Raw genomic sequence first — 10629 nt, 5'->3', positions numbered from 1 at the left:
AAGTGAATGAGTAGAGCTCCATAGCTTTAACTTTCAAAATGAGTGGCATAATTACAACTATGAGTAGAAGTTTACATTAACTACTCATAGTTGTAATTATGCCACTCATTTTGAAAGTTAAAGCTATGGAGCTCTACTCATTCACTGGATGAAGTCCTGGTACATCCTGACAAAAAAAGCAATATTAAATCTCAAGTGAGGAATTCCATTCCAGCCCCAGAGGAATTCCAGGGCAGAGGTCCATCGCCAAATAAGGAAGTCACTAAAAAGAAAGAATCTCCGAAGTAACCCATTGTAAACATTTGAGGCGCTGCTGTGTTGTCTATTTATGTGAGGGATAATTATGGCAAGGTCTTCTGGAGAAGAAACATGAAGGAGACTCTCTTGATAGTGAGTCATCGCCAAAGCTGACTCCATTTTAGCGTTAACTAGAGAGGTTTACTCTGAAAAAGCAAATTATTGCGGCTTATTTGCTTCCACTAGTGGTGGATTGTAGATCAGAATATGCTTTGGAGTGTGGAATGTGGAGTGCTGACCATGGGTGGGCTCCGCATGTCTGATCTCAGACCTATGGAACCCAGTTCATCGATGAGCATGAATTACTACAGAGGTAAGGAAGGTCGGTTCAACCGTTGAATATTATATATTGGATATTTTGAAATGCACTGCAAAATCCAAGGCAAGCACTTCGAATTCTTGGTGCGGTCACACAAATGTTATGAGTTAGCACCATCTTGTGGTTTAATATGCAAACACAGTCAGTGGCGCTCTTGAGTGCTCATAGATCAGTAGTTTTATTTTTAGTATTTGATAGGTTTGCGATGTCTGAGCAAGCACTATATAAAATTAAAATTAAAACCCCAAAGTCAATGTAAATCCTTAAATACAGTCTTCATTGTCTTTAATGTCTTTGGTGCCTGTTGCTGCTGTGGTACCTTGGGACCAAAGGATATCTATTTAACTAGTCGTATCCATGGCTGTGGCTGACTGGGATGAAAAATGCTTTCTGTAGTTACATGTGTATTCGGTAGTAATTTTGCAACAGCAGTAAAGATGACTGGTTTTGAGGCTTGTCATGGAAAACTCCATAAGACAGTTGTAAAATGTGTACGTGTTCAAATGTGCAAGCATTTTTTCATGTATAGAATCTATTATTTTCTATGTATTATCAATTATATATTATGGGTATTTATTTATTGTCTTGTGTTGTTTCATACCTTGTGACTTCACTTTTTTATGTATACATCTTTGATGTTTGTTGTGGATCTTTAATGCTTTGGACTGTGTCAGTGTCTTTGTTGTCATTGGCTACTGTGGCACTTTGAATTTCCTCACTTTGCGACAGTGTTGTGACTCTAATAATCTGACAGTAGCAGTTTGCAGATTAAAGGTATTCTGCGCAATATTAGAATTGGTCATTGTTTGAATAGGGTCGGTTTATGCTAAAGATCATGCATGAATAATAAATAATAATACATGAAATCAAACTTTGCTCTCCATCTGCCGCAGCGCATCAAAGAGAGGATGAGAGGGGCAGCCATAATCCTCAAGTAAAAATGATGGAGCCAACCTTCTTAGATTAGATTTAGATTTCACAATTAAAGAAATTAGCAACATAAAGTACTTAACACCACAAAATAAGGACATAATACTAATATATATATATATATATATATATATATATATATATATATATATATATATATATATATATATATATATATATATATATATATATATATATATATATATATATATATATATACAACAAAAACACGTACAAATATTATGACAAGGTGAAACAAAAACTGACACCTGCTGTGGTAATATATGGAACAGTTTGAAGTCCCTTGAAGCAGCATGCTGATAGCAACATGCTGCAGGGGTCTGCTTCACCAAACAACCTCAGTTTTCTTAAGAAGTTTGTAACACTCACTGTCCTTTTGTAGCTGACTATGACGAGTCTTCAGTTTTACACAGAACATGAACTGGCCGTCATTTGATATAAACAGAAACAAATGTCTGCATTATTGTCCCAAATCTCTTTGGATCAGAACCACTGCCTACTGCACAAGTGATTTAAAAAAGTGAGCTTGCTTGCTTCTGGCTGAAATCACTCACCAAGAAGAAAACAAGCAGAAAAAGATGCTGGGACAAATTCACAGGTTTTGAAAAAAGTAAGGCGTCCATTGACCTACAATCACAGTGGAAGTGCTGCAGTGATTTAGTGATAGTGAGGCTGTAGATATTTGACCTGGAATGGGAAGAAAGCAAACATATAAGATGAAATGTGACATGAACTAGGAACAGTTGTGGACAGTTCTAGGACAATTCTGATCCATGAATGAAATGGATTGTATGATGTTTTGCAAATCATTCATTCTTTTTTAAATTTATTTAGGAAACACCAGCTCGTCGAAGAGGTATATAAATATAAAATAAATATATTTGTCAGATTTTTGCCAACACCAGTCATATTGACGAAATAGCGACTTCATCCAACCCTGTCCGTTTCTTGAAGAAAATAAGCAGAACGTGTGTATGGTTACAAAGGTCCTTGCCCACTGTTGTATTTCAATGCTCAGTCTGATGGAATCTCCCCTGTGTTGTTACGAGGAGCCGTCTGTGTTTTTAGCAGCGGCTCACATGTGCCAGCGGGAAAGTGCCCTCCTCAGTCCTGACTCAGACGGTGTGTTTGTGTGTCTATTTCTCGCTCTCTCATTCGCACTCTCTCTCACTTCTCCTCTGGCTTCTTCTTCATTCCCTCTTCCTTCTCCTCTCCTGCCACTCTCTGCTCTACACATCACTTTTGTCCCGCTCTCTGCTTGCTCACTCTTTTTCTCAATCAGCTCTGTCTTTCACTCTCAAGCTCACGTCGGCTTTCCCTGGTCATCCAGCCCACCATCGGAGATCTTTGCTGTGTCAGAGTTCTGCCAGGTGGAACCTTCCCCCGCTGCCACCATTTCCACCCCGGAGAGTTCCACGCTGGCAGGGCAACCCCTTCCCCGATTGAGCATCGGGAGGAAGACCCTGGTGGCTGCTGCTGTGGGAGTCATGCTGGTCCTGGTTTTGGTCGTCTTGATTCCTGTGCTGGTAAGCTCTGTTGGCACAGGTGGTGTGGATGACAGCACCAGTCACTATGAGATGCTTGGCACTTGCCGCATGGTTTGTGACCCCTTCCCCAGCCCGAGCACCGAAGGAGCAGGGGAGCACGATGGGACAGACACAGCAACCACAGGCCTGAGGTCAGAAGATGACGAAGAAGATCTGGCTGATTATGGCATTGAGGCTTCTCTGCCAACCTACAGTGCTCACAACTCTCAAGTCAAACAAGGACGACCCGGGAAACCGGGACCCCCGGGACCTCCTGGAGAGCCAGGTCCACCTGGACCAAGAGGACCACCAGGTGATGGCGTGGATGTTGTACGCACGGGGATACTTGACATCGGTGGAAAAGGCTCTGTCAGCACGACCACATACAGCACCATGCCCCGGGTGGCTTTCTACGCCGGACTACGAAATCCCCAAGAAGGTTATGACATTCTGCGTTTCGATGATGTGGTGACAAACATTGGGGGAAACTATGAGGGAGCATCTGGCAAGTTCACCTGCAAAATCCCAGGCACCTACTTTTTCATCTACAATGTGCTGATGCGTGGAGGAGATGGTACCAGCATGTGGGCTGATCTGATCAAGAACGGTCTGGTGGGTGAAACTTCTCAGGCGCTATTTAGAAATGCTTGCTAATCTTGAATTTAGGACGCACACATGCATGCTAAACAAGTGGAAGCCGGCACGATAAAGACTGGACTTTGAGTTCAGGTCTCACTGAGTCCGATGCAATCACTATACAAAGTGGCACCCTGCCAGTTTACGTATCTATGCGAGTTACATGTCCAGAGATGTACACGCTGAAGTGAGTCGAGCGCTATCTCAACCCTGCACACATCAAAACAGCGCCTCAGGTAGGAGTCGCTTCAAAGCTCTTTGAAATACAACAAACTTTATGATGTCCATTATCAGACAGCTTGTCCAGCTCGGGCGTTTCAATATCAAATCATGATATTTGCTCTGTTCCCGTGGAGAGCATTATTTAAAGCCCCAGGTACTGACACTCATCGTGAAGCATGCAAAATCAGAGCGGAGACATCCCACCCCCATGAAAACATCACAGCCCGGACACGAATCACAACAACACAAACACCTGAGAGTGGCAGGCTGAGTAAGGGCTATGATTCATTCTCTTTTATATTGGGTTGTTTTCCTTCAAACATCCTGCTTGATGAGGACAAGCTTAGTTGTGGAGTTGTGGCTGAGTTGTGTCTCTGCTCAACCTAAGGGTTAGTTTTAACTTTTCTTTCAGAATAGTCCCATTCTCTGTTTGCGCTTTGCAATCTGACCAAAGAAATGGTCGCAGCAGCACAGTATGAACACCCAGAGCTTCAATTTAAAGAGCAACTGGCTTGATTTAGTCACAGTGGAAGGTGTTATTTTACTTAGGTCTACTACTGTTGTAATAAATGCCATACTTTTATTACACTGACACCTTTACATAGTCCAAATAAATCCACCAAAAACAAGTCCCTGCAGACATCTCATTTGACTCAAATGTAACAATGTTAAATACACATTCTCCTGAACTAACACTTGGTATGGTGACAAACCTAGTTGGAAAAATCTCATCTCAATCTACAAAAATGGTAATGATTTGGAACGGCACATAAGACTTTCATGTTGAATAGAAGAAGAAAAGACTGACTGTTGCGACATAATGGTTGATTGTCTAAATGGCTTGAGTGTTTTACCTTTGGTCAAAATGTCATCATCTCACTCAGCATTACGTGAGAGATAATAATAGATCACACAGAATATATAGTGAATAGACTATGCAAAAACAAAATTAACATTTTGTGCGGAATACAAATGTTAAATATAATTGATAAAAAATATCAAAATATTTGTAAAAGCTATATACTCTCCAACTAATATTCAGCCATGATTCATTAAGAGTGTAAAAGGAAATCCGTGGCTTTATATCAACGCAAACATAAATGAGGGCTAATTAATTAGTGAATTAAATAAATGGGAAGAAATGGGATTCAAGAAGTTTCAAGTTTCATGATTTTGTGATTTTCCTTTAGATATTAAACAAATCTGTCGCTGAATTCCAAATAAATGTGGAGTGTACTTGACTGAAAAAAGCATAAAAAACATTCCAACATAACAGAAACTATTGTGTGACATCAGATTGCAAGTTTAATAAAAAATCTCTGTGTGGGCTTCAAGCCTAGATCAACGAGTCAGTTTAAAGAATTCAATAATGTAGTTAAATATTTTAACAAACAAATTCAAAGATGAACTGAGTAATGAAGCAACGCGTGGAGTAAAGGCTCACCTGCACGCAAGACGAGACCTTAAATACAGATTTAGATAAATATAGATATTGTCTTTTTTTGTGCTGGTGAATTGCAATATGTACTTTGTGGAGGAGCCCAGCTCTACACCCTCTGAGCTTTAAATTCTGACTGTGCGTCGTAAGACACAACATGAACAGTCGTGAATGTTCCAATGAATTCAAACGAGTCAACCCTGTCCTGTTCCTTTCAACCTGACATTAACCTTCTGTCCGCACACTTTGTTTTCACTGCAATTGCAGTTCAGAAAAGAAAAAAAGTGATAACTGGCTAAATCTATATGTGCTATCTCAGGTCAGAGCCAGTGCCATCGCCCAAGACCAGGATCAGAGCTACGACTACGCCAGCAACAGCGCCATCCTCCATTTAGACGCGGGCGACGAGGTTTTCATCAAACTGGACGGAGGGAAAGCTCACGGAGGCAACAGCAACAAATACAGCACCTTCTCAGGGTTCATCCTTTATGCTGACTGAAGGATGAGGAGAGTTCACTTCAGGTCATTTGGGACCGTCACACAGATCTATCAGTGAGGTTGCCCATAGCCGCAGATCCATGGTCCAATGGCCAGTTGTAAAGGGCCGTCATCAGTGCAGTGATCTGTGGTTATCGGTACCTGTCGTTCTCATCCTCATTGTATTCAGGGTGCCTATGCAGCTATTTGATGAAAGCGAGCGCCAGTCAATGTCACGCAGCAGTGCTGCCTGCCACTTTGAAGCCTCAACATCACTCTTGAAATGTGCAGATTAGCAGTTTCATTGTTCATGTGCTGTTTCGAGTTCTGTGCAAATGGTGTTTTCTAACATGTGATCACATTGTTGTCTGTCCATAACAGAGGGCGCCAACATGAGATTATGATTGTCATGAAATGCAGAGAGTATTCAAACACTCCATTGCGTGTCTGTGTAAACATATTTTCCTCTTAGATTTGGACTTCTGCTATGTAAAGTGCAGAGTCTTTGACAAACACAGTGTAAATGGTGTTGGCAATACATGTCATAAAGTCGATTGTGAGTCCATTAAAATGTTTCAACTGTGACAGAGTCATGAATGTCCATCAGCTTACAACAATTGTCATGTAGTCCTGAAGTTTAGACTAGATGCATATCCCTACCCTGTTTGCACCAGCATTACACTGAGTAGATTCAATTTTCACGAATGCTCATTCGGATTGTCCCCCATCTGCAACTGACCACAGAGAATGGTCCCTGGAACAAGCCTGGACAAGGTGAGTATAAAATAACCCTATGTTGGTGCACATCTTGGTTCATCCTGATTAAAACATCAAAAAAGATGCACACACCGGTAACTTCATCTGTTTCATTAAAATCCTACTGACAGACAAAACCACATAGGCCAGCCTTTTATTCTCCATAAATGTCAATGACCTCTGGCAGTCCATGAGCCCATCACTGACTCACTGACCATTATAGAAGTATTTGGCCATTTTGAACAGGCGGGCGGCCATTATGTTTGTAATTTATCTTAAAAGCAAAACAGTGACTATAATGATCATCGTATATCTTCAAGCCATAGATTAACATAGGAGTGACTGAATCAGTGCATTTTATTATTAAGGAAGTACTGATGAAATCATGTAATTTTTTTGTTATGTGGCACATGGTTTTGAAATAAGGTGATGGCTTTGAACCTTGCTCACACTTCCACTGATGTTGGTTGGGTTGGGATCCCAAGATTCTGTACACTAAAGTGTTAACTACAAAGGGCTGCGGTGGGTGCCTGATGGGTGATGCTGTGTGCCCTAGTTGGCTTGGGACAAAAACCTGCACCGAGTGTGGCTCCTAAGGACTGGCTTGTACATCCCTGCTGTGCACGCTGATGTGGGTGCACAGTTCATGTTGTCTGCTGTCAAGGCTGTAACACCAAGGTGGACCTTGGGTAAAGTCACCCCTGGTCATGAGTGCTATTTCACACATAGTGCTTTGTGCTATGCTGAGACTGAGAGATGAGAGGACAGTGCAGCCTCTGCATCTGTGTTTTCAGAGCAGACCATCTTCCTGGGTGTTCTGTGTGTAGATGGAAGTGCTGCACTGTGTACACCTAGGTTCTATGCTGTTTCCAGCTCTGGCTTGTGGCCACTCTCACTGCAATCCTACACTGGACAAGAGGACAGAGGAGTGAAGGCACACAATGGACCACAGCAACCAAGTCAGTTTATTTCCAATCCGCCAATTCGCATGCAATCTCTCTCTCTCTTGCACTCTCTTGCTCACCTCAGGAGAGCTGTTCCACTGGGCTGCGTCACCCAGGTCACTTAGGTGTTCACAGACGCATCCCTGACAAGCTGGGGAGGCACTTGCGGTCAGGTCAGCATCAGCAGTGGGCACAATAGAGAGGGATGACACAACAATTTGCTGGAAGCCTGACCATCTACAAGGTCCTGTTTCTTCTCACTCCCCACCTGCCACAGGCCCACATCATGGTAAAATCCGACCACCCAATTGGTTGGCGTCAGTTAGCGCTACAGAGAGTAGCAAGGAAGATCTGGCTCTCACGGACAGTCATCTCCTTTCACTGAAGAGATCAACACGAGCGGTAGTCAAAACACATCAGCCTGTCCACAGAAGCTGTCCAAGATGAGTAGTGACTAAGACCTTAACCCCAGTGTGGTCCAGGTTACACACTAAGACACAGACCTCTTTGCCACCGGAGACAAATTAAAGTCCCCTCTTGTTCTCCCTCACCAGGTTAGACAATTTCCCTCTGGATGTAGATGCACTGGCTCCTCCTGGTTCTACACCTCCACACTGTCCTCGATATTAGTTCAGGCTCCCTTCTCACTACGTTTTTTGAGTTGGTACAGAGACCTCAGACATTTTGTTCTCAGTATTCAGGCTGGCTTAACCAGTGGTTCGCAGGCTTCCCAGAAGTCAGCCTTATTATAAGACGCCAACGGTAACTCTGGAGGAGCTGCAGAGATCCACAGCTCAGGTGGGGGAGTCTGTCCATAGGACCACAATTAGTCGTGCGCTGCATAAATCCGGCCTTCATGGAAGAGTGGCAAGAAGAAAGCCATTGTTGAAAGAAAGCCGTAAGAAGTCTCCTTTGCAGTTTGCCAGAAGCCATGTGGGGGGGGACAGCAAACGTGTGGAAGAAGGTGCTCTGGTCAGATGAGACCGAAGTTTTTGGTCTAAATGCAAAACGTTATGTGTGAAGGAAAACTGACACTGCACATCACTCTCAAAACACCATCCCCACTGTCAAACATGGTGGTGGCAGCACTGTGTTGTGGGGCTGCTTTTCTTCAGCAGGGACAGGGAAACTGGTCACAGTTGATGGGAGGATGGATGGAGCCAAATACAGGACAAGAAAACCTGCTGGAATCTGCAAAAGACTTGAGAGTGGGGCGGAGGTTCACCTTCCAGCAGGACAACGACCCTAAACATAAAGCCAGAGCTACAATGGAATGGTTTAAAAAAACGTATTCCTGTGTTAGAATGGCCCAGTCAAAGTCCAGACCTAAATCCTATCGAGAATCTGTGGCAAGATCTGAAAACTGCTGTTCACAAATGCTCTCCATTTAATCTTGCTAAGCTTGAGCTGTTCTGCAAAGAAGGATGGGCAAAAATTCCAGTCTCCCGATGTGCAAAGCTGGTAGAGACATACCCCAAAAGACTTGCAGCTGTAATGGCAGCAAAAGGTGGTTCCACCTAGTATTGACACAGGGGGGCTGAATACTTTTGCACGCCACATTTTTCAGTTTTTTTTATTAAAAAAAAAAAAAAAGAAAGTCATGTATAATTTTCCTTCTACTTTACAATTGTGTGTCGCTTTATGTTGATCTTATATCTAAAATGCCAATAAAATATATTCATGTTTGTGATCGGAACGTGACAAAATGTGGGAAAGTTCAAGGGGTATGAATACTTTTTCAAGCCACTATATATATATATATATATATATATATATATATATATATATATATATATATATATAATAGAGGGCGTCTTTCTGTGTTTTCAGTAAAGGTGTGGCTTGTAGGCACGGATAATTGGAGACAAATGCAGCTGCAAATGCTTCTTCCTCGTGACCTAAACCTTATTAAATTATTTTATTATTTTAAATACTAAATAAAATGCTTTGCCTTTGGATGGTGATTCAATTAAAATGAACAGTGTATAGATGGATCGATGGAACTGCTGCTCTGAAATGTTGTCACGTCTACAGTCTCTCATCAGTCTCTGTTTCGATCAGATATTGTTATAAGCCTATCGTATAAGTCTAAATGTTGCACACACGTCAGACACACCAACTCAGGGAGATGTAATCAGCACTGAAAAGATCACAGAGTGAACAGGAAAAGAAATGGCAGCTGTGTTAAATGCCAAATGAAGCTGGTGATGATTGTGTTTCACAATCAAAGGAAAGATTGTGTGCTCCTTTTTTATCCAGTGTGGAGATGCTGAGATCTGACAAGTCATGAGACGGGTGTTAGGACATATCATGACAAACCTCTGATCAGACGAGTCAAGTAATGCGGGGCAAATTCGGCTCCGCTGTGACTGCGACACAAGTGTTAGAGACAAGACCCTGGGGGAGCTAAACTGTAACAACCAATACCTTCATCGCTTTTCACAAGAGCTGCTGGTACCATTATACAATCTGTGGACGCCACTGCCATCGACCACCATATCTCAAGCAATCCAAGTCACAAAGTTAGAAGGTCAGGAGGAAGTTTGTAGAAAGACCATCACACCCAATGTGTGTTTTTTCACATAAGAATAAACTAGTAGTTGTAGAAAACTGATGTCTAACAGGGAAGAAAAGACAGACAAAAAGAAAAAAATCTAGATGTGCGGGTATGACAAAGAGAGACAAGGCAGGAACAGAGACGGACAGCGCAGACATGTGTAATCCCTTACTGTAGCCGTTGTGAGACCAATGTCTGCTTCCATAATTTAGGATTCATTTTAAAGTTTACCCATGATCGCCATCTTAGAATGTAAAAGGATTCATTAAAAACAATGCTTCTTGATTGATGATCCGGTATGGCAAGCCATTTATCCATTCGCAGGAAAAAGATATTTTACATTGACCAAACTTGGCCAAATCAATTGAAGATTTTCAACTGCAGGGATCTGCTCATACCTGAAACTTGTAAATACATGTTAACAGCACCATTACTGATGGACCTGGTACAGATCGGCCCATCCTACCAAGCTCGCTGTTATTCAAGACATTTTAATCCAGTTCTTT

The 10629-nt window shown here is 42.2% G+C and overlaps 1 protein-coding gene across 3 annotated transcripts; it reads left to right on the top strand.

Moving 5' to 3' along the window:
- The first annotated feature begins 258 nt into the window (after window positions 1–258).
- Window positions 259–6438, top strand: LOC128758948 (C1q-related factor-like). Of its 3 annotated transcripts, none has more exons than XM_053865463.1 (3): window positions 259–610; window positions 2870–3705; window positions 5709–6438. In XM_053865463.1, the coding sequence occupies exons 1-3, from the start codon at window positions 505–507 to the stop codon at window positions 5886–5888; spliced, it is 1122 nt and encodes a 373-aa protein (XP_053721438.1). In that variant the 5' UTR covers window positions 259–504; the 3' UTR covers window positions 5889–6438. The 3 variants fall into 3 exon arrangements, with proteins under 3 accessions (XP_053721438.1, XP_053721440.1, XP_053721439.1); XM_053865465.1 differs by having other exon boundaries at window positions 264–610; window positions 2850–3705; XM_053865464.1 differs by lacking the exon at window positions 259–610 and adding an exon at window positions 2644–2689.
- Window positions 6439–10629: the final 4191 nt, after the last annotated feature.

This window comes from Synchiropus splendidus, chromosome 5 (genome assembly GCF_027744825.2).
Source record: "Synchiropus splendidus isolate RoL2022-P1 chromosome 5, RoL_Sspl_1.0, whole genome shotgun sequence".
Lineage (NCBI taxonomy): Eukaryota > Metazoa > Chordata > Actinopteri > Syngnathiformes > Callionymidae > Synchiropus > Synchiropus splendidus.
This window is presented reverse-complemented; position numbering and strand designations above follow the sequence as displayed.

Excerpts from the sequence above, each read along its gene's own strand:
- LOC128758948 (XM_053865463.1), top strand. The coding sequence starts at position 505 with ATGCTTTGGAGTGTGGAATGTGGAGTGCTGACCATGGGTGGGCTCCGC. Across the intron at positions 611-2,869 it reads GAGCATGAATTACTACAGAG|CTCACGTCGGCTTTCCCTGG; the intron begins GTAAGGAAGGTC and ends TTCACTCTCAAG. Across the intron at positions 3,706-5,708 it reads ATCTGATCAAGAACGGTCTG|GTCAGAGCCAGTGCCATCGC; the intron begins GTGGGTGAAACT and ends GTGCTATCTCAG.